Here is a 24093-nt window from a genome sequence, read left to right as displayed (position 1 = left end):
AAACTGTCTCAGAATTATGGCAAGAGCAAAGTCTGGAGACAAAATGCAAAGCATACCCACTCAATTGTGAAACATGGTAGTGGGGGCGTGCTGGTTTGGGCGTGTACGGCTCAGAAGGTTTCTCTCAGACATCTGGTGGTATTTTGACATGGTTGCTGGCAGGTGCTGGTGATATCTGCCTTTATATCTTTATAACTCAGCAACTCCTCTAGATTTTTTTTTGTAGCACTGTTAGAAATGTGGTGCACAAAAAGCCAGCAGGACAGTGAACTGAGGTGTATAGAAACACACGTATCCGCTCACGTTCCAGTAAATGTCTCCAAACACATTGGGCAGCACTTGATCCTACAGCAAGATAATGATCCCAAACACACAGTTATGGTGACAACGGGGTTCTTGAATGGCCAGTCACCCGATTTTGACCTGCATGTCCCTCTGTTTTCACTCCTCACACCTGACCCAACTCATCAGCTCAGTAACAACCCCCTACAGCATTAAAGTGGGTTACAAAAGCAAAACGTGTTTCTATTTTTGCTGCAATGCAGTGTTTTCATCACACTGTCTTTATTCGATAGAAATAGAATTTAAAAAGTTATTCATTATTACAAAAAAAAAAAACTTTGTTTTTATCTAAATGTTTTATGTGTCGTCCCCATAATCTATTTATCAGGACATTTACAAAAATATTTAAATCAGAGCCGTGTAGAGCTGGGTGAGAATCTCCTATTTAGAATCTCCGCCTCTCCGCTGCTGGTTTCTTTGTTTCGCTGCACCATCCAAACCGCAGACTCCTACACTACTAACTCACCCTGTTGAGTGCGGAAGTGTTCAGATTGAGACACGCCCATAGTGTTGAATGAGGGAGCTTGCCACGTGACGCTAAAACGTATTGGTAAACGCGCCATTTTGCACAGGGGTAAGAGTTTGCAAAGCAGGATTTGGCAGCTTCTAGTATCAGCAAGCTGTTAAAAGTTGTAGTACCTGCAGTTACAAAGTTCGTCAGGTGTTAAAAATGTATGTAATGGAAACGTAGCTACTGCTGTTGAGGGCATAAATAAATACACACCAAACCTCAACTAACACGCACGCTTATTGGACAAACACTGCTAGAAACAAGAACTTCAATTGTACTGAATATCTACAAGACAAGCTGTTGGTTTTAAATTGTGTTAAATGTGCACAAAAGTTTCTAGTTTCTAGAGTCGGCGTTTGTTGCTTGACCGACTACTTGTGTCATCCTGACAGTCATGTGGTCTGTGTACAATTTCCAACATAATTCAACCAGTATAATTACATCTACAGCAGCTCAAAACTATTCTACTCATCTCCTGATGTTGTAAATAAATATAAATCAAACATTCAAATCCAGTCATTTTTATACTTTAAACATTCACTTGATTACATACTGCAGTTTACAGTTTGGATGCGCCAAGGTCTGGTTTCTTTGACTGCCAGCAAACAGGATAAGTGGATTTCTAAGAATATTAAAGTCCGGCCACAACGTCCTGGGAGTAGTAAACAATTATAAGCAGAACTAGGAAAAGTGCAAAGCCGAAAATAAATCTTTTTTTTGTTTTTTACTTCCATTGTCAGGAAGCATCTGACTGTATATTAACATGTAATGTACATAACTGTTATCAAAGAAAAACAACTGTATAAAGAGAGACAAAAGTCTTTATTATTTTCGGTCCCAAAAACCATCATAATAACATTATATCAATAATAATATTAATAAAGAAAATAAAAAAAAAAGAAAATAAAATAGCTTCAGTTTCCACATCCTCCAGATTTAAGCCTACAGGCTCATAACATGTCCATTTGTAGGTAAAGGGGCGTGGTTTCAAGCTAAGGCGAGATGTCATCTGGTGTCAGTCAGGAATGTAGAGGTGGTGGGCGGTGCTTTAGGGGCAGGGTTAGGAGGAGAAAAGCCTAATGCAGGCTACTGTTGAGATACCTATTACCATTAAAACAAAAGAAACAGGAGTCAAGGGACAAGAAAGCAACTGACAAGATCAAAAGAGAGACTAACCACTCTGTGACCCCTCTGAAAAGTAGCAAAGCAACATGGCGGATACCTGCTGGGACTGTGTTTCTGGACCTCTGCTGGCCAAACGGCTCAGAATGTTTCTCTCAGACATCTGTAGCCTCACAGCGACTGGTGGTATTCTGGCAATGGTTGCTGGAAGACGGGTGACATCTGCCTTCATGTCACTCAGCAACTCCTCTAGCTGTTTCAGCACTGTTAGAAATATGGCGCACAAAAAGCAATGACAGTTTAAAGTGGTTCACAGCTTAAGATTCAGAGATTCAAGAATGGCATCAGCTTTCTCTGAAATGACCCACCTTTGTGCAGGACGGCGTTGGCAGGTTTGTTGCCAGACATAGACTCCTTGCTGAGATGTTGATGTGACTCAGCCAGGCACTCCACTTCACTGAAGCGGGTGTTCAGTGCCATGGAGGGGTGTGAAGGGTCCTCAGTCATATTTAGGTATGCCGCCCTTCGCAACTGCTCCTCAATCACCAGAGCCTGCTCCAGCAGCTGGAGAAAGTCAACAGAGGTTAGCTGAATATGGGGCCCAATTTACCAGTTTAGAACATAATGCAGCCAAAACACTCACACACACAAAACACCACATCGCCACCCTATACCTTGAATCTCCTGGCCAGAAACTTGTTTTTGATCTCCAAGAAGTTTCCTCGGTTCATTTCGCCCTTGAAGGGCTCATTAAGGATGGCAAATTTAACATCATTTTGAATGTCCTGCCATCGTGCATAGCCGTGTCTGAGAAAAAGGAGTTAAGGAAACTCGTACAACACAACAAGCACTTACAAAGACCATCTGTTATCCAGAGCTGCAAAAAATGCAAAGGATACTGTATGATGCCAGCAAGAAGCCAGTAGTCATGGCGACGATGCCAAATCTCATTGGTCTTCTTTGTAACAGTAGCTGCCCGTTCCTCATTCTGCCACAGGGAGTGTAATTCTGTGCGATACAAAACAGGTTAACAAACTAAGAAAAATAAATAAATATATTATTATTATATATCTCCGAAACAAAAAAATTCATCAAGCCAGCAATCTCTCTTACCAGTAAATCCTCCATCTGCAATATTAAACATAAACCGGGTCTTTGCTTTCTTTTTCTCCTCACTTGCTCCTGCTGCCACTCCATCTTTGGCTGCATCTCCATTCTGCAGTTTGACTGGTTCGTCGGTCTTTCCAGCCTCCTTTTCATCCTTTTGGTCTGGAACACAAGGGGAAGCAAATTACTAAGTGTACTGCAGAAGAGCCACAAATTACATATAATTGCTGTCCAATAAAAAACAAAACATGCACTTCCAAAATGGTAACTTTACAGGAGAAGGCAAATATGTTCAACTTGAACTGGAAGTTTATGTAAAATAAATGTTTATTCCAAGTAAGGTAGAGAATTTCTATTAATCCATTCATCCAGAACTTTACACGGTATGCAGAGCAGCTACAGGGTTCAAATGATGGAGAAAAATAGAAACATATGTTTTTCATTGGGTGGCAGAAATACCTTTCTTCTCCTCAGGAGCAGGGGTGGTATCCATCTTTTCTGTTTTATCTTCCTTCTTTTCATCTGGAAAAAGTAGGAATGTAATGAACATTATAAAGAAAATACACTACATGGACAACAGTCTTGGTTATTGTTGGACTAACTGGCTCTACTGTCTGGAAAGGGTTTCTACTAACGCACATTTTACTTTTGTATCAAATTTCACATTGCACATCCTGCGATATGATTTTTGCACATGCGTGCATTGGACTAACAATATATTGTGCAGCTCTAGTTTCTACGATATAGTTGCATTCAGCAACAAGAGCATTAGGTGAGACCACCCAATCTTATTCACAACTCCTCTCAAAAGGAATGGTTGGAGCATTCCAGAGACTACCAGTTCCACAGCACAATGCTGGGGCCTTCATACCCCTCTAGCCCATGCCTGGCATTTGGCATGGTATCAATAGGTTCATGTTTATCTGCTCCAAACAGTGCGATTCCATCAGCAGTACTTTTTTATAGAGGCTGGAAAAGCTGTGTGCGGGCATTGGCACATCTGTGTCAGCAATGGGTGCTCATTGAAGTAGCTAAATGCAATCATTAGAAGGGGCGTCCACAATAATGTAATAACTTAAATCTGCATTCTGTGAGATAATTACCTTTGCTCTCAGTCTCACTGCTCTTGACCTCTGAACCTTCAGTCTTTGCTTCATCTGAAGTCTTATTTTGCTCTCCAGCATCTCCCGTCTTCTGTTTTTCCTTGTCCTCTCCATTCTCTGCTTTCCCAATATCTGTGGTAGAGTCGCCAGGCTTGCTTTTCTCTTCTTTTTCATTCTGTTTCGCAGGGGAAGGCGTTTTCTCATCATCATCAGGAATAGCGATGACCTATAAGGAGGACATGCAATTAAGCTCAGGAGGTTTTCTGTGGAATGAATATGTGACCTGCAAAACTATGCTGACCCATTCCTTACCTCAGACTCTGCTTTCTTACTGGGTTCTTGCTTACCCTCCCCATCCTTCTTAATTTCTTTCTCTTTTTCAGTCTCTTTGTTGGCATCTTCTGACTTAGAAGGATCTTCTGTAGAGTGAAGAAATGTTTTGCCAATGAGTTAAAAAAAAAAAAAGTACTAAACACCACACACAGAGCTATGGAAAAACAGCTTGCAAAAAAAAATGAACCTGGAGCAGGCGTGTTGGGTTGCGTGTCAGCTGGAGTGCCAGTGGAAGGAGTTTTCCCTGGGGAGTCTGGATGGCCAGCAGCAGCAGCCGCAGCTTTTTTATTTTCTTCGAGCTCCATCATCCAAGGCATGGACCACTGACCATTCACATGCTCAAATTCCTGCACCTGGTAAAAGATGGCATAGAGGACAAATGATGGAGATGACTTACTGATCTCACTTAATCCAGCATGATTAATGAGTTTGTTCAAACAGGACCATTTTCTTTCCGTAACATTACTTACCTTCTTGCGGATCAGTGACATGACTCCAATTCGAGTGAGGACATGTTGCCGTGACAAACCTTCCCGTGGCACACCGTCAGCAAAGGTTTCAGCACCATCAGCACCAGGCTCACACAAGTGCCTCATGAAGAGCGAGACATATGCCCTAAGGGAGACAGAGTAAAGTAAGAAAACTAAAAATTTAAGTCCACCACAGACCCCCTGTGGCACAGACTGAAAAGATGAACAAGGGTGGTGCTCACTTGAACTCCTTCTCAGATTTTCCTCGCAAGTCTCTGACCAGCCATTGTGTGGTGAATGCATCCTGGGGTGGCATCCCATAACGCATCACAGCATTCAAGAAGGCCTTTCGCTGGCGTGCATTGAAACCCAACACCTAAAACCAAAACAGCTCATCAATGGATGGGAAAAGCCCACACTGACTTGGTCAACTTACATGACTGCGGACATTTGGTAATAATAATAATAATAATAATAATAGGCATAAGATTACCTCAATGTTGCCTCCCACTCTGGCCAGCAGGGGGGGTAATGGCTTGTCTTTGTCATTTCTGAGACCTTTCCTGTTTGGTCTACGGGAATTTGCTATATTTGGAAAATTTTAAAGAATTATGAGTGCAACCCAAAATGCATTATATTTATGCATATTTATCTACTGATTTCCACTCGTGAATTTACCTTCTGCACGCTCATCAAAGTCTTCATCTCCTTCTTCTGAGGCAACAGAGTAGTCTGACTGACCATCAGACTGGTCATCCTGCCAATCTATTGTCAAATGAAAACAAGATGCAGTTAAAGAAATACAGATGGCGTCACTTTTTTACAGACAGAAGTCAATCTATTAAAAAATACTCATCACAAACAGGATTATATATCATTTCACAAATCATGACAGTCTATGCACAGGCCAAATCATTTCTTCCATAAAATGATTAGCAATTGTGTCTGGAATTTGAGCAAACAAATTAGACTTCATCTTTTTTGTGTATGTATGTTTTATGTAGTACCTCGGTCCTCCTGAGATCCATCATTGTAGTTGACCTGCTTTCGGATACGCTTGCCCTTGCCGAGGTTTCGGGCCAAGTCTTCCTGCTGCTGTTCATAGTGATGTCTGAGCAACTTCTCCCAGTAATCTGGGTCTACACTTTCCTCTTGCTTAATGATTTCTCTTTGCACCTCCTCTTCCTGGGACAGAAAGGTGAGCATAAAAGTAGATACAGTATTAAACTTCAAGAAGCTACACATTCTACCACAGTGCTTAAAATGGTTACAAAAAACAAAAAAACAAATAAAAAAAACCAAAACAAACCCTCACCTCATCTTCCTCGTCTTTGACCACATACTGAGCCACTTTAAAGGAACTGAGGTACTCATTCATACTCTGGAGCTCTGTGTCTTCTGTTGCATCCTGGTTACGGTCCAGCAACCGATCTATGGCCTTATCATCATAATGAATCACACTGCTGTCTTCCTCTTTGTTCTCCCCTAAAATAAATAACAGCAGTATTTAGTTACACTTTACAGTAAACAACTTCATAATCATATGTTTTTTGAGCACAGAAATTACCACACTGCACAACAACAGACCTTTAAGACTAGAGTTTAAGTATCGTGGCCTAAACATGCTTGTGCTAAGCAATGACGGAGTTACACACTGTTGCAGACTCACCTTCTCCTTCATCCTTGAACAGCTCTTCTGTGCCAAATTTGAGAATGTCATCCAGCTCTTGTTTGGACATGGAGCCCGTTTTAGAGCCCAAGCCAGGGCGTACCACCAAGTGGGTAAGCATCATCTTCTTTTTGGCAACCTATAAAGAGAGACATGACAGATGCAGTTACATGTAGAAGTTAAAAGAAGTAGAACCTCTCTCTAAACATGTAGGTAAGTAAAAGATGTGGCAATAACATATGATGTTCTTGTGAAAAGAGATGGTACCTGAGTAATTCTCTCCTCCACAGAGGCTTTGGTGACAAAGCGATAGATCATCACTTTCTTGTTCTGACCGATTCTGTGAGCTCTGCTGAAGGCCTGTACAAAGAATAATAAAAACAATATAGCCAACAAAAGGAATTGCACCAACTATCTATGTGTTGCAGAGAAGACTGCAAATCCTCACCTGAATATCATTGTGAGGGTTCCAATCTGAGTCATAGATGATGACTGTGTCCGCTGTGGCCAGGTTGATACCCAGACCACCAGCTCTGGTAGACAGAAGGAAAACAAACTGAACGGCACCAGGAGCTGATTGAGAGATGAACAATATACATAGTGTTTGACTATTTACTGAGTGAAAAAAGTAAGTGTTACAGCAGAGGTCACAATGTAATGCTTGAGTGCTGCGATCAGTGGGTAAAAACCAAGCCTCACCGTTGAAGCGATCAATGGCTTCCTGTCTCATTGCCCCAGTAATACCGCCATCAATACGCTCGTACTTGTAGCCCTCATTCTCCAGAAAGTCTTCCAGCAGGTCCAACATTTTGGTCATCTTCAATAAAATGACAAGAGTAAGTCTTTATTTCCTCAATGACTATGAAAATGTCTGTTCTACTGTACAAATAAATGTACCTGAGAGAAAATGAGCACTCTATGCCCCCCCTCTTTCAGCTTGCGGAGCATCTTATGAAGCAGGAGAAGTTTCCCAGAAGACTTAGTGAGGGCACTGCCATCATACATCCCATTGGGCATCTTCGGTGCTTCCTGTTTAAAACACGAGTGCATTAGTTTAGCATCACTTTATTTTCATAGCAGTCTAGAATGCCATAGTTCAGAGAGAACATACCATAGCAGCAACAGGGAAAAGGTAAGGATGATTGCAGCATTTTTTAAGGTCCATCACCACGTTGAGGAGTGAGACTTGGTTTCCGCCTCCTCGAGTGTTCAGGGCCTCAAAGTTGCGGGTCAGAATGAACTTGTAGTATTTCCTACAAATGACAAATTATGCACAAGATCTTTACTGATGATTCATACAATGTAAAAAAAATAAATAAATCAAATTCTATAATCAACACGTAAGCTGTATTAACATGTTGATTTCTGTACTGAAAGGCTTCAATTTAGGTGGCCTGCCCAGTCCTCCAACATCTCCTTGATTTCTCTCTCACACTCACTTCTGCATGGGACTGAGCTCTACTCTGACAATAAGCTCAGTCTTTGAGGGCATGTGCTTGAACACGTCTGCTTTGAGTCTCCTGAGCATGTGTGGTCCCAGCATATCGTGAAGCTTTTTAATCTGGTCTTCTTTAGCAATATCTGCAAACTCCTCCAGGAATCCTTCCAGGTTACTGAGGAAAGCAAAGACCAGGTTATGACCTCTGGTGGCAGGAACAGTCTCTCTATTTGCCTCTCTCCCTCATACACTCACACATTTATTCTAAAAACACACAGTACCTGAATCTTTCTGGTGTGAGGAAGTTGAGCAAGTGAAAGAGCTCCTCCAAGTTGTTCTGGAGAGGAGTTCCAGTAAGCAGCAGTTTGTGCTGGAGGGAGTAGTTATTCAGCACTCTGAAAAACTACACAAAACACCCAGGAAAGACAAATGGTTAGAATTCATCAACTAGCTACACAATGTATGTATGTACAATGTTTGTAAATTTATTTTAGGCCATGTTTGCATTATCCAAAATGTCTAGTTTGCCTCTGATGTGTTTTGACTCACCTTGGACTGGTTGTTTTTCAGTCTGTGGGCCTCATCCACCACTAGACAGGCCCAGTCGATGGAGCCCAGGATAGCCATGTCAATAGTAATTAGCTCATAGGAGGTCAGCAGAACATGGAACTTTACAGACGCCTCTTTCTAACATGCAGTAGGAATAATGGCAAAGATTAATGTGTGGCCAACAATGCAAATGGGGCAGAAGTGATCAGCTTTATGCCAATCAGTATAGTAAAAATGAGCACTTCTACATTATGTATAGATTTTTTTTTACAAAATAAATGTCTTGTGAACTTGTTAGTAACTTAAACAAAACTTTGTTCTGCCACATACAAGGTACCCAATCTCCAGGCTGTTACTGCCAACCTCCAACATGCTTCATTGATATTAGCAGATGTTTTGACACAGAGGCTGAACTGACCTTCATCCTGGAAGCCTTCTTGCCTCCACGAATGGCATTGTCCTCAAATGAGAATTCATTCTCTCTGATGACAGCTCTGCTGTCCTTGTCGCCCACGTAGGTGACAACATACATGTCAGGAGCCCACATCTCAAACTCTCTCTCCCAGTTAATAATTGTGGAGAGAGGAGCACTGACCAGGAATGGGCCCTTAGAATGACCCTGTAACATGAAAAGAAAGGTGGACAAATGTGAAAACAAAAACACTTAAGTAATCCCAAAACATCTTGTCAATTTAAGAAATAATGACATGCATATAAATGAGGTACATATTGGCTATTCTGCTCATACTGTGATTTAATCACTTAATATTCAGAACACATACATTTTTCCATTACTTCCAAAGGTGAAATGAGTTGTGTTAACACCATATAAAAAGGTGTATGTGTGTATATATATATATATATATATATATATATATATATATATATATATATATATATATATATATATATGTGTGTGTATATAAAAATCAAACACAAACCTGTGGTTTGGATACAAGCTGTAAATTCACTTTTGTACATTGTGATTTTATAAAATGTATTCACAAAATCAAGAATATCTATTGGACTATAATAAATCTGATGATTGCAGAATATTCCACACCTCAACCAGCAGGTGGCACACATGCTATATTGTATAGCCATCTACAAGCAGTGATGGTCATCCATGTTGACTAAATCTGTAAATTGCAGTTGATATGCTCTCTAAACAAAATGGCAACTCTACTAACCAAAGCTCATTGTACACACCCAGTCACTTTCACACAAACAGAAAAGTTCTCCAGAACTGTAGCTTTACAGAAGAAAAGCCTTCTTAACTTTTAATGAAAGTTAAGGTAAGAAGATTCCACTTCCTTTTTTAAACATTTTGACTGCTATATTTATAAAATTAACAATATAAAGTTTCCCTGATTCAAATTGGCAAAAAGTGAAAAACAGCAAAAATGAAGATATAATGTTATGTAGTTAATGTGACATTAACTAAATATTCGCACTGCCATACAAACCTCTTTATACAGCGAGTACAGGAACACAGCTGTCTGCACAGTTTTTCCTAGACCCATTTCGTCAGCCAGGATAGTGTCTGTGCCCTGAGCCCAAGAGAAGCGTAGCCAGTTCAATCCTTCCAGCTGGTATGGATGCAACGTACCACCTGTGGCATCCAGGTACTCTGGCTGACGGTCAAACTTAATGGTGGGCTAAAGAGGAATAGCAACATGGTTAAAGTTGGGACTGTGACAATGGCGATTTTGCTTATTTGTGTACAACAACATTCTAACATTATATTCAGCACTACATGTAGTATATGCACGGCAAATACTTTTGTTAATTGTGAAATATTTCAAAGACGCTTTTAAAGAGCTTCCCCACATTTGTATTCATATATTAGCCATATAACTCTACTTTTCCCTTTAAACAGCAAGTTTTAAAAGAAACAGTACTTTAAGGGAAGCCCAGTTTGTCATTCTTAATAGTAAACAAAACAAACAGCAATATTAGGTACAGCAGGGGAAGACTCACATCCACAACAGGATTCTCTGGGGGTCTGTCCAGTCTTCTCATCTTGCCTTTGACCTTCAATCTCTTATTTGGTTTGCCTTCATCTCCCATCATAAGTTCCCTATAAGGGAGCATTCCAAAGCATACTTGTTGGTACTGGCATAATACCATTCCCCCCTCCCCCCTATTCTGATACGGATCCAGTACCATCCTCAATATAAAAAAAAAGAAGAAAAAAAAGACTGACCTTAATTTCTAGTTTAAAACCTACATTTCTAACTGAACATCTAAAAGTATATTATGCTCAAACTACTCTCAAACAAGGGGAAAAAAAACCAAAAAAACCAAAAAAAAAAACAACACAGCTAACATGGTATCATACAGTGAATTCAGACTAGATTTGTTATAGGACTGGATCTAATTTATTCTTTTTTCCCTCTCCAATATCTAAATCATTTTCTGCTGATATCCAGCAAATCTATGTTTTTATGCTTTAGTGTTATACCTGTGGTTCCAGTACTGCAGTTTGTAAGACTCAAATTCTGGGATCTCCATGTCCTCCAACTCCCAGGTAGCCTGGTCATATGGCAGATCTCTCCATTTGATGAGGTAGTGACAGTTATTTTTTTTATCCACACTAGACAAAAGGGAGAAAGATCACTTAAGGTGTTAACTTTTTTTTTAAACCCATGGTGACATGGGTCACAGACTCTTTAAAAAGATGTGGAAAGTAGTTTACAGCACTTTAACTCAAAGTCCCCAAGTGACTGTCTGAACATCCTGGATGCGTCACAGGACACAAGTGTGTGCATGTGTGACCTAATTTACAAAATATTGGTGTGCTTGGGTAGTGCTTGAGACAAAAGCTCATTTTAAGTGCATTTGTTGCCAACCCATTTAGCAATTCAAATGTTTTAATGATATTTTAAAAATTAATTTATAAATAACAAATTTATAAAATTGTTACATCTTGATTTTAACCTTACAATATTTACAAAAGAATTTACATGACCTCTTTATTACAATAAGAAAATGCTTTGCCAATTCTGCTGGAAATTCAAGGAATAATGCTACAGTACATTAAACAAAGCAGGGTTGTTGTAACATGGCCTTGAAACATTCCATTTAAGAGGTGTCTCTGCTTTTACACATGCACTCATGAGGTCGTTGATAATTAGCCACTAAGCTAAAGTATAGAGAATAATGCCTTGTAGAACTTCAGATTCACATTAAAGTGAAATTCTGAGACTTCACTGGCATGCAGTTAGAACTGATGTATAACCAAGTCTCACCTGTGGTTAAGGATGCGGTGGATCATCATCCACTCCATCTTGATGCCGAAGCGGTAATACTTCTCCTCCATCTGAGCATAAATGGGGTCTTTGTTCTTCCTCTTTTCACTCTTATCTTCATCACCCTCACCTCCAAAATCTATAGGTGGAGGCTCGTCCATGTCATTCTTTCGCTGGTAGTTTCTGAACATTACCTGGCAATGCAGTTCCAGCTGAGGAAGATAAAGTATGTCATACTTAGTTTGTACCAAATCAGACAGTACAGCTTGATTAGGTTTGTGCAAGTGAGCATAATCACTGAAATACAGGCTGCTAGATGGGTCATTTGGATAAGTTGAGTTATAGTGGATGAGTGTGTGTGTGTTCGTTCAGACCTGCAGCTCAGAGACCCAAGAGCAGTGCCAATAGGACATGTTCTGCCACTTGGCAAAGAATTCCCTTTCGGGTCGGCCAGCCAATGGTGAAGGGTCAGGCGCGTCAGCTGGGAGGTCGGGAGGTCGGGGCACAGGGGTGGGAGGTGGTGGATCACCCCAACGCCAGGTTAAGATCTTCTGCATCTTCGCCTTTAAAGAAGGACACTAAAAAGGAAAGGGGGAAAAAATGAATCCAACACATCAGCTTACAAAAGGGTATTTCTTCAGTTGTAATCCAAAAGGGTCCTGCATAGACAATCCACTCTAAAATGGCACAAACTGTAATATGACAATGCTTTCATAACAAAACTGATTCATTGCCATTCCCCAGTTTTGAGACCACTGATTTGGAGACCACTAAACTAACCGTGCACCGAGGACAAATCCATTCTCCATTGGGTATTTCAGGCAGGGGTGGGTTGAGGCAGTGGATATGGTAGGAGGAAGGGCAGGAGTCACAGCACAGCAGCTCTCCTCCATCTTTACACACTCTACAGAACTCCATGTGGTGGTCATCCTCTTCCGCCTCTCCTCCACCTGCATCATTCTCCTCTTCTCCATCTGATGCCTCCTCGCGTGCTTCCCACTGTATACCTTCCTTTTCCTGTATGGGAAAAAGTTTTTTTTATTATTATTAAACTTTCCGCATTGATCCAACAAGCTACCAACAAAGCAAACCAAAATAAGACATGATGTGAGAAGTGAGACCTTTTGTGCATTTCAAACATAAGACAACATTAAGAATTAAGCAACACCGAATAGCTTAAGTGGGACAAAGAAACAGTCTAAAATTAGGTCAATGAAATCGGTCAAAAAGTAAACCCTGCAAAGCACTTCACTTATGGTAAACTTTTGTTGTATTTTATTTATTTTAAACTTCAGAATGTCTTACTGCTATCCCCCACCATAGGACCAAATCTACACATTATAGGGCCGAATTCACTTGTAGCCAGGGCCAAGTCTTAGATCTTTAATTTCTTTACACCCACATCTGTGTAGCCAACATTCAACAGAACTATGCTGTGAAAATGCCAGATCATGGCAGTTGTTGCCAGTTGTTTTTTAAGACAACAATGCTGTATTTTATGCATCTTATCAACTGCATTAAAGTAAAGACATTCAAATTAGGAAGCTGCTGAACACATACAAAAAGATTTTAAAAAGGGTAATCCCAGACCCTGGTCAACTCTTCAGTGTAAAAAGGAGCAGCATTCTACACAAAAGATGTGACGTCTTCAAGCAGTCACTTACGCAATGTGGGCAGCTCCAGGTGCCCTCTGGTGCTTTCTCCATGTCAGGGTCCAGGCAGACCATGTGGTAGGCTCTGGGGCAAGTGTCACACAGAATGATCTCTCCTCCTTGCTGACACACTTCACAGTAGTCTTGGTGGTCTGTCTCATAGCCATCAGCATCATCGTCAGCTAAAACAAAGGGGGGGGGGGGGGGGGGGTAATGTTTAGGCATATACAGTCCTCACACTTTTACAGCAAGCTCTATAATACATGATACTGGTGTCTGCAGTTATTTGGCCTATTCAGTGCTCTTTGAAAGATGGCTAAGCCCATAAAAAGCGTAACATGTATGCACTGTTTCGAGCAGATGTCTGGTTTGGGTTTGTGAAATTCAAAGGGGGACAAACTTGCGTACCATCTACTTAAGGAATTCTTCGAAGTCTTTTTTCGAATTAGCAACATTTCTCACCTTTCTTTTTCTTCTTGGGCTTAGGTTTCTTTTTGGAGCGGCTGCTGCGGCTGTTGGAGCCATCCGACACAGACACACTGTTCATGCTACCATCATCAAAGTCACTGTCTACATCCACATCATCTTCCTCACTCTAAATAAGAACACAAGTAAAAAATAGGCAACAAAAAGAAACATGCATGAGGCGAGATATTAGTGTACAAGCATTAAAGGCACATGTGAAATGATCAGCCTGTGCAGTTTAGAAAGTGAAAACAGAGAAAAGGACATACAGAGGAGCGCTTTCTCTTGCTGTTAAAGCCTCCCAATTTGATCTTCAGAGGAGCAACCTTCTTGGTCTTGACCTTTTTCTCCTGAGGTTTAGGGGCAGGTTTAGACTTCTTACGAGCATTAGGACCTGACAAAGAGCAGAAGACAAAACATCTTAATGTGCAAAACACTACATGCCAGACCATTCAGATGTCCAGGCTCACAAAAGATGGCCTAAATGGCCTCTATAACACACACACACAGCTAAAGCAATACTATGAACACCAAAACATCTATGGATTTAAGAAATTCTTTTGTTGATTAAGCCTCAGAGGGTTAATGAGCTCCTTTAACCATTTGAAGTGGTGCAAACATTTTTATCCACACAAGCTCTCACGTGAGCTTAGTCAGCTCCTTCTCATACTCCTCTCCTAAGGACTTGTCACAAGAAACTCAAGCCTTTGCAAAGCTCAGGGTGTGAACTTTTACCAGGCGAGACCCATTTCATTTCTTATCAAAGATATTAAGTGTGTTACGATTTGCTACAGACTTTATTGCTTTACAACTTAAAGAAAAGCAGGGGTGGGGAGTGGCTATAAGCTTGCATTAGATTGTTTTATATTATATCTTTGTATGGGAACAAGTTCTCTCTACTATTTTGTCTTTTTTTTAAATAAGTAACTCCCATTCCACCATTACCAAGCATTTCTAACCGATTCCTGTAAAATCTGAAAGGCTCTGCTTACCCTTGCCCTCTTTAGTTTTAGCCTTGCGGACAGGAGGTGCTGGAGGAGGTTGAGGCTCAGCGGGAGAAGGTGCCACAGGGGTAGCTGCCGGCACCTCGGCTGCCACCATACTCTCCACAGCCGCAGCCACATTAGCGGCCGCAAGAGCAGCGTTGGCAGTGGCTGAGCCACGCAGGGGGTTGTTGGTGCTAAACTCACGCCATTTTGCACCAAGCACCATCATCATCTTGGAGACAGCAATTTTGGGGTTTTTGGCTGCTATGAGAGGCCTAAGAATAACAAGCAAGAGAAAAGGTGAAGACAATGAAATAACATTGTTTCAGACAAATTATCCTCAAAAAGACATCCATACAGCACACCCACACAGCACAAGTTACATTAAAAACTTTGATAAAATATCTATATAAATACCTGACAAACTGACTGAAGGCCTTGTAGTTTGTGAGAGATCTATAGTCCTCCTCAGTAAAGACATGGTCAATGTCCTCCATGCCCCAGGTATCCAGCAGCTGAGAAGAGGTTTTAGGCTCCTGGGTGAAGAGAGAGATAAGAAGAGAGGGGAAAAATAAAAATAAAATAAAAAATCAACTTCCTTTACATACTGCATCTTCAACATCTAGATATGACGTGACATGCAAGTTTTAGTTTCACAGTGGAAGTTTCCTGAGAAGACCATTTGGAATGCTTCAGTTCCCACCCTTGCATACTTACTAAACTATCATCATCATCTTCATCCTCTTCTTCCTCAGGTTCCTTCCTTTTAGAAGCAGCTGAGGTAGAGTTCCTCTCAGCACCAATGCTGTTCCTTTTTTTTTCTCTGGAGGTGCTGGCTCTCTTCTTCTTCTTCCTGCCGGGTGTGTAATCACTGCCCTCACTGTCAGAGTGCCCTCCGGCCCCATCCTCCTCCACATCATCCACTTCAGGTCCTTCCACAGGCTCCGGGGAACTAATGGGGATGTCCTGAAAGCAAGAAGAATTGCTTCTGAATTTGACATGGCAGCAGGAAAAAGCAAAAGGTGAGGTTAATGGATGCTTTCTTTTAAATGGAAAACAAATGCCATTATTATTCTATTCTACATCAAAGTATAGATATTGAACATTTTTACTCTGACTTTAGGCCTACCTCCCTACGAGAGCGTTGCCTTTTGCTGTTTTTGCTCTCGCGACTGCTTTTCTTAGCCTTCTTTTTCTTCTTCACCTTCGGAGCTTCATTCTCTGACAAGTCTTCATCTAAATCTTCATCTGTAGAAAAGACAAGATTGATCCAACATCAATCCAAAAAAAAAAAAAAAAACCCTTTGCCATTAAAAGTAAGTTAATATACAACTATATCTTTAAAAGATTCATTTTTTACATTTAAATGTGATGAACCCCAATGTTCTCAGAAATGGGCTTGATAAGCAATATCCATTCAAATGTAATACCTAAAAACTTACAGTATACACTTTTGTAAAATGTATTTTACTCATGAAAACCTACTCGTGTGCCATTCCTTATGGCCATACATGGCATGCTACAACAAAACAGTGAGGATGGTTTACAGATGGATAGGCTTCATTAAGGTTTTGCACTATTCCCCTGGTCAAGCATCAACATATAAAACAAAAACTAAACCGCAATAGAGGGTCATGAACTGCATATCAATGGCACAGCAAGGCAGTTTCGTTTCACTGTGAGGGTTTCCAAAAGTTATGTTTTTGTTATAAAAATTGAATTGCCAAGCAGGCAATGTGTCAGGATGTATTGGTATACTAGAAAAATAGCATTCTGTTGGATAGGTGCAAGTCTTTTTTTTTTTTTTAATCTGCCATTATTGTAGGCTTAACTTGTTTTCAAAACCACAACCATGTGCGACAAGACAGAAGTTGATTTGTCTGGTGTTTTTACTAGAAGCCAGACTTCATTGCGTGAACCAAACGTTTGATCCAGTATCATTCGCAAACACAACCCACATGCTAAAAAAACACAAACTTAGCCAGGGACCGAAATTACCTCAGGTGTATGCACTGTTTACACTGAAATCAAAGAAACAAAAAGAACAGACAGCAAAGAGGATCTCGTATATCCAGCTCGAAACTTCAGGAAAAAAAAAAGAGAAAAAAAAAAGTGTGTCCTCGGAGCAGATGCACAACTTAAACAAACAGGCCCACAACACTGTGATTAGCCTGTAATGGTCGAAGCAACGCCCCGGCACGAAGACTGCGCGCGCGCTCCATGGGGAAACCCCCCAACATTAATTCCTCTCAACAAACTCCTGAATCTCTTTTTTAGTATCGGCAAAAAGCGTTACTTAAATACGAAACCCATCCGAAAAGATTCCATTTGTCGGCGATCGTCCACGGCCGGGGAGCCAGGTCGTCCCCGTGAATGAAAAGCGTTCATCTGCGAACAGCGTGGATTCGTCGTGTTCAACAAACGTCATCGGCTAGCCGGCGGCTAACCGCTAGCGCTGCCTTTCTCACACTAGTACGCAAAAATACCGGTAGGCCGCAAACGAGCGAAGCCGGCAAAATCATACCCAGACGTTATAGGTAGCCAAAAGACTAAGCGAAAACGGACAACTCTGTGCATGCAAACAGGGCTTATGGGCGGTGGTGCTGCGGTAGCCGAATTATTAACAGCGACACTATCTGTGTCAATCCGCTCGAGCCCGGCGACACGAGATTGTGTTGATAGCTCGCTCGCTAACTACTTAGCTAGCCCGTTAGCTAGCTAGCTAGCCAGCCAACAACAGCGGCTGGTAAAACACCAACCAAAATGATGATTCCTCTCGAGAATCCGTCAAGTTGTGCACGAGATTGCATTCAGCTACCCCACAGAAAATGAATGGCATGTTGGTTTTGCCGTTTTATTCAAACTAGTTTGATAAGTTTGACTCGATAAGTTCGTTGTTTTGTAGTTTCATTCACCGGTTAAACAGACTGTATTTAGGAACTATGCTCGAAAGAAACATCATGACACCAAACACGCGTAGACAACTTTTCTGAAGAGGCAATATTAGCTAGATAGCTAGCTAACCAAGTCAGAAGGTCCTTCGGTGCCCGTCGACAAACACTGCTGTTACTCTCGAAATACTTCTTAATTAAGCCAGCAAGTTAGCTAGTGCTAGGTCACATACCTTGCATCATGGACCGGTCTTCTGTATGTCCAAAATCATCTCTTTCGTCTTCACTTCCAGACATAATAGTAGTATGTTTTCACCGTCTGCTTGGGTTGAATACACACGGTCCCTTTCACTCCTCTCACCCAATCTTGTGTCTTCCTGAGGCAAGGCGGGAGGAGGGAGAGTCGGTTTCGAAGAGGTGGAAATTAATAAGAACAGCAAGAAAACGGAAGTTAGTGTGGATGACAATACGGTCACTTAAAATCCAACACATTCATCATTTCTTAAACACCCAAACATCCCCCATGGAGTCGAGGACGGGAACACATGGCTAATTTCATTCGAGGTGCAAAAGGGTAATAGCAATACCAAAGCACCGGCAGATACAGGAGCGTGTTCCACAACACGAGCTAGTGTTAGCCAAGCAGCCAAACTAGCTCCCTCGCTAGCTCTTTTACCAACTAGCAGGCTATGCACGCTAACGGGCAAAGTAAAGTGGCAGCTAGCCGTGCCGGCTAAATTCAGAGGCGAGACTGATCCATCCAGTGATGTTCACACAGAGAACTTCGCTTTGCTTTGGCGTTTAATAGACGGTGCGCGGGATGAAGAAACCTCGTCAGACAATGTAACGTTAGTATACTCACACAACTTGACCGTTCCCGTTGGCTGAAATAAAGGAGGGAGGAAAGACGCGTAGTACTGTTTCCACGCTCAATTCCCTCCTCCTCCAACAGTTAATCGCAGCTTTCAGTGTTTCCCTTTTTTGTTAATGAACTAAAGCGGTCGAATTTTCTCCAGCGCAGGGGGGCTCGTGCGACGTCGCCGTCTCTCCCTCTCCCACTAACACCCCTTGCATACACACAAAGAGATCAGGGGGCAGACATCCCATAATAACCCCCCCCTACACACACACATTCACCCCTCCCCCCACTCTGCATAGTTACCTTGCAACATACAGACCATAATAATCACCCCCCCACACACACACACACACACACTCACTCTCTTCCCCATTCCACCATGCCCCTTAGCAACCGTTGCCATGGAGACACTCCCCCTCCCACCCCTGTTCTGTTAACATCCCATAATAATAATGAGCGCAGTCACTGACATCCCACAATAAGCATAACTCCAAAAAGAGAGAGCAAGCAGGAGAGAGAGAGAGGGGGGGGGGGGGGGGGGAGAGAGAGACACGTCACATGGCAACTCCACGCCACATGACTACCACAATCCCGCTCAAACCTACTGTACATGTGTGTAGACCTGCTGTACAGTGGGGTAAGCGTGCAGCTGGGGACATAACATGGGATCCCAATTAACTAATACAACATGAGAACCATGAACGTGAACCACACATAGAGGTCTTATCATTGTGTGTGTGTGTGTGTGTGTGTGTGTGTGTGTGTGTCCAGCCATTAAAGTTAAAACTGCATAAAATGCAAATTCACGGTTTGAAAAAGTTTTAGGGCCTTTTTTAAGGCCTATATGCTCTAACCCTTACTCTCAACCTGCCTGCAGTTTTGGCATGCATGTGTTAAGTCACTAGGCCTATTGCTTGGATGCTCGTGGACAACTATCTAAAAAGACAGACGGGATGGGCGCATGAGTGCCAAAGTTTAGCAGGAGTCCCATTCAGGGTCATGACTCTGTTCAAAGCAGTTATGCTTCTATGCTACTGTGAAAGATGAGTTGAGAGAAACGTCAACTCTTGAGTAGATTTTCTTGTGTAACTGTGTTTAGGACCATAACCTCTGGAATGTCAATAGTGTGAGGATGGACTACACACTTATAGAAATAAGATGCCAATACCACTATGGTGCTTCAAAGACTGACACAGGCCTGCTATTCGAACTGAACAAGAACCATAACACCATGTGTCCACCTACTGGTCTGTCCCAGCCAGTTGTGTGAAACTGGCAACAGAGGAAGCTTCATAGTAAGACCAAGTGCAATAGGGGACATATAAGTTTAAAACTGTGAAGCTTACAGCTGCAGGCCTTCCTGGACCAACTACATTCTTAAGCTTAATCAACAAAGGAATATGAATCTAAGCTTCTTCAGTAGCCAGGTTTATTTTTTTTCTGAAAGCTATCTCAGACCAACCGTATTATGGCCTTGGGACTCCACAGACTAGCACTGTTAACCACTAGAAAAATCTTATGTAAATTATGATGGTGCAAAGTCGGCACTTCCGGCATGTTCTGAGAAAGCCCTTTTTGACAAATTCTCCCTTGTTGTCCACCTTCCTGCCGCTCCTCTGTGTCTTCTGTTGTCCTTCTTCTTCTCTGCTTCGCCTGCACCATGTGCTCTATGTTTTCTCTGACTCAGCAAACTCCATCTCTGACACTACTTTACTTTGTCCCTTGCCTGTTTTTTTGCAGCCCTCCAGCCACCTCTTTGTTGTCTTCGGTACCTCTTTCTCTTTCTCTATTCTTCCCTGGTTACCCTGGCTCTTTCCCAAAAGGCTGAACAGAGCCACACAGAGTAGTACGAGCGAGGCACGTGTGCATTTAAGTTTATTTAAGTTATTTGACACACACACACACACACACACACACACACATACATACATACATACATGCAGTGTTCTCGTGTTTTATAATGGGTAGTGGATATGTACAACCCATCCCATAATTATAGATAGAAAAAAAGGATATGGAGGAAGTTGTCACGGCAACCTGCTCAGACGCACCCCTCCCCCACGCTCCAGTAGCGCTGAACATCCCATAATATAATTTCTGAGTCAAAAGAAAGTACAGACCATAATATTCTTCCTGTGCTGAGAGTTGCCATGGGGATAAGCAGGAGAGAGGGGGGTGGGGGTTGGGGGGGTCAGATTACCACGCATGCCAAAATGCAGACCATAATACTCCTTCTGCTAGCACCCCTCAACACACATATGCACATACACACACACACACACACACACACACACACACACACACACCTTCATCTACACACATCTCTTAATGTTACCCTGTCACTAGGCAAAAGAAGTACATATGGACTTCGTCATAGAGCCTCAGTGATAGACGAACAGCGAGACACAAGGGAAGCTGGAGCGAGACGGCTCAAGATGGGGTCTCATTGGTAGCTGATCAAGCAGATAAATGAACCAGTAGGCCGAAGGAGCGATTGGCTTGGAGATCAAGTGCAGGAAAAAGTAATAGGGAAAACCCAACATAACCACATTTAATGTTGATGTCACCATGTTGCTGTGAGGACAAAACCCTAAACCTAATCTCCACTATTAAATTTTGTACATTTTTTATGCATAATCTGAAAAAGCTATCTGAGTTAATCAAATTTTACCACGATCAGACCAACATAAATGAGCGTAAATGTCCAAATTAATGTAAGGAAATACTTCCATTCAGAATTCTGAATGACTTTTGTGTCTTTGGATGAATAAGGTCGATTTGTTGCACCACTTCATCTTTGATCACTCTCCTTTCTGTATTTCTTCTGGGTATCAGTCTGTGGTTGTGGTATGCTTTTCAGCCTACCATGCCCTTGACAAAAGCCAGATGTCCTTAGAGAGTATTGATCTACACTAAAGAAATACACGGTTTCTGGTCCTGTTCTTCATGAGGAACACTCAAAGAACATTCCCATGGTTTAGCTATGCATATACTTTCTTTTTGTCTGAGTGTAAACACTTCATATGTCTGAGCTTGCCTTTTCAGATGTCAGTTTTCAGCTGTACCTGAATATAAACATCCCCCAATAATATGCAGACACCAACGCTGGCTTGATCTTTGCACTAGATCAGGGAACCATGGCACAGGAGCATTCTCATGTGGGCTAAAGGACTTAAAAAATGCAAGAAAGAAAGAAAAAAAAAAGAAACAGGCCTGATCCAGACCATAATATTCCACTCCCCCTTCCTCCCCCTCCTCCCCCCAGCCCCATTCACTCTCCGCCTTCACCCACCCCTCCCCCCACCTAATAACACAGACATCCCATAATATGCTGGGCGACAAGAACACCCCCTCCCTCCCCCATCTTGCTGCCACTCCATAATAATCAAAGAGCAGGAGTACTAATTCACCACTTGGACTGCACTGTACTCTCTCTGCGGAGACCATATAGAAGGCCGGCGAAAGAACTGCTTATGACGTCTACAGCAGACTTTGTCATCCACTAGCTTTTTTTATTTTCAGTGTTACTGTGCTGTTGAACTCTGAGTCATCCTGACCATATACATTCACACGAATTCCACCCTCCAATTTCAACACTACAAGACAGACACGGTTATTTTTAAAGTAAAACTTTAAAAATAGGAGAGGAGTCGAGTTGGTCCTTCTCAGAATCTGCGCTTCTAAAGGGGCCTATTATTGAATATGATTGAGGTCATGGACTACCTGCATAGGAAACAGTAACAACACAGCCCATATGAATGTTGGCATACTCTATGTTTTGGTGTCAGGGTCGGGAGGGAAATCTACACAGCGATTCAAATAAAAACATTCTTCATGCCATCAGTGTGCGCGGGAGGTGCACACACTTTAACATTTATCTCCGCACCCCACCCCCCATTCGCACACATCCTAGCCCCCACCCCTCCACCTCCTCTTCCTATACCAGGGCACGTTGTGACAAAACAAAGAACATCCCATAATATCAAAATCAGCCTCGCCGCTGCAGTAAGCATGGCAACCGACTAAAGTGTAAGGCCAGTGACTTGAGTAAATATGAATATGTATGCATATTTCCTGCACACCAACAAGAAACGTGCATGTTTTGGCTTTTGGCTTTTGCATAAAACCAGAATTGATGTCAATCTAAGAAGCTTGAACAGCCTTCCAAAGTGGGTGATTTCTTATTTTGACAGCCATTTTGATCCATCATTTTGCATCATCCACAGAGTCAGTGCTTTAGAGAAAGCAGTGATCATAACCAGCCACCCCCCCCATACACGTTGCCAGTAGCAACACTCTCATAATGAGGTCAAATGACCATCCAGTAATAAACACTAAGCTGAATAGCTCAGTTACACTGAATCTGTTGTACTGTCATTTTGTCACTCCAATCATTGTCTTGAGGACCTTTCATTCAGCAACCAATTCAGCATATTGACTGTTGTTCAGTGACAAGAAAAAAGCGCCTTCTTCATAGCTGTAGCTTGGGACACTTGATTATGTTCAAGCCTGGAATTAAACAGCTAGTGCAGTGTTGAGCAGCATTCTCTTGTCCTCCACCTACTTTGTAAAGCACCTAATTCAGATCATATGACTTCATAAAAAAACAGCGAATGACTTACAGTGAAATACAGTTTCTTTTTGTAATCTTCATAGTAGTAAGGTTCTGCTAGTTAACTGAGTTGCACATGTGACCAGGGCAGAATGTTGATTGGGCGGAGATTAAACACACTCACAATAAACTGGTGAGTTTAATCAGATTTGAGAACAGTTAGGTGTGTTATAGTAAAGAAAACACTTGACTGTGCCCATTGGCTCTCTAGGACCAGAACCGATGACCCCTGTTCTACTTCATTCATCTTTGGCATGACTTATCCTGAGCTATCCTGACCACATGATTGTTGTTGACCAGGTATTACATCACAGCAGTCTGACTGGACATTCAGACGTATATTTAGTCAGATATTACTGTCTAACACAAATTGTCTCAAACCAGGTTCTGTCCATGGGCTAGGGTTTTTGAGGATGAGGTTTGCAAAGCCATCCCCATCATTAAAATTTGTCTACCAGGCAGGTTCCTATAGTGTTTTCCAAGTGCAAAGAGGCATTTGACCACAGGGTTGTAGTAGTAGTCGATGTGTAGTAGGTTCAGTTCTGTCTGGTTCAGTTCTGGTGACCGTATCTCGTGTATGAAAAGTGAAAGACCTGCGACAAGTAGAAAATATCTCTGGAGAACAAACATAGAGAAAGGCATTGTATGTTGTACATCTAATTTTATGTGCTAATATACAATAATGTGAAAAAACAAAGCACGCCCTCTTCGGATTCTATGGTTTTACACATCA

At 41.9% G+C, this 24093-nt stretch overlaps 1 protein-coding gene across 2 annotated transcripts; it reads right to left on the bottom strand.

The window, feature by feature from the left end:
• Nucleotides 1-1656: 1656 nt before the first annotated feature.
• Nucleotides 1657-18966, bottom strand: chd4a (chromodomain helicase DNA binding protein 4a). 2 transcript variants are annotated; one of them, XM_072675551.1, is made up of 41 exons: nucleotides 18752-18966; nucleotides 18123-18266; nucleotides 16128-16246; nucleotides 15716-15964; nucleotides 15416-15534; nucleotides 15005-15273; nucleotides 14282-14406; nucleotides 14010-14142; nucleotides 13560-13729; nucleotides 12676-12912; nucleotides 12270-12473; nucleotides 11896-12107; nucleotides 11109-11240; nucleotides 10625-10724; nucleotides 10111-10302; nucleotides 9063-9263; nucleotides 8645-8782; nucleotides 8377-8498; nucleotides 8097-8270; nucleotides 7769-7910; nucleotides 7555-7686; nucleotides 7357-7474; nucleotides 7106-7230; nucleotides 6925-7017; nucleotides 6658-6796; nucleotides 6304-6473; nucleotides 5996-6173; nucleotides 5667-5753; nucleotides 5482-5573; nucleotides 5231-5364; nucleotides 4989-5133; nucleotides 4706-4871; nucleotides 4498-4604; nucleotides 4186-4411; nucleotides 3542-3604; nucleotides 3089-3244; nucleotides 2875-2983; nucleotides 2650-2782; nucleotides 2344-2539; nucleotides 2076-2239; nucleotides 1657-1954 (listed from the first exon to the last, which is right to left on the bottom strand). In XM_072675551.1, the coding sequence occupies exons 2-41, from the start codon at nucleotides 18184-18186 to the stop codon at nucleotides 1940-1942; spliced, it is 5850 nt and encodes a 1949-aa protein (XP_072531652.1). In that variant the 5' UTR covers nucleotides 18187-18266; nucleotides 18752-18966; the 3' UTR covers nucleotides 1657-1939. The 2 variants fall into 2 exon arrangements, with proteins under 2 accessions (XP_072531652.1, XP_072531653.1); XM_072675552.1 differs by having other exon boundaries at nucleotides 18123-18262.
• Between the last annotated feature and the right edge of the window lie 5127 nt (nucleotides 18967-24093).

This window comes from Salminus brasiliensis, chromosome 3, assembly GCF_030463535.1.
Source record: "Salminus brasiliensis chromosome 3, fSalBra1.hap2, whole genome shotgun sequence".
Classification (NCBI taxonomy): Eukaryota; Metazoa; Chordata; class Actinopteri; order Characiformes; family Bryconidae; genus Salminus; species Salminus brasiliensis.
The sequence above is the reverse complement of the archived record's forward strand: the minus strand, read 5'-3'. Positions and strand labels throughout refer to the sequence as shown.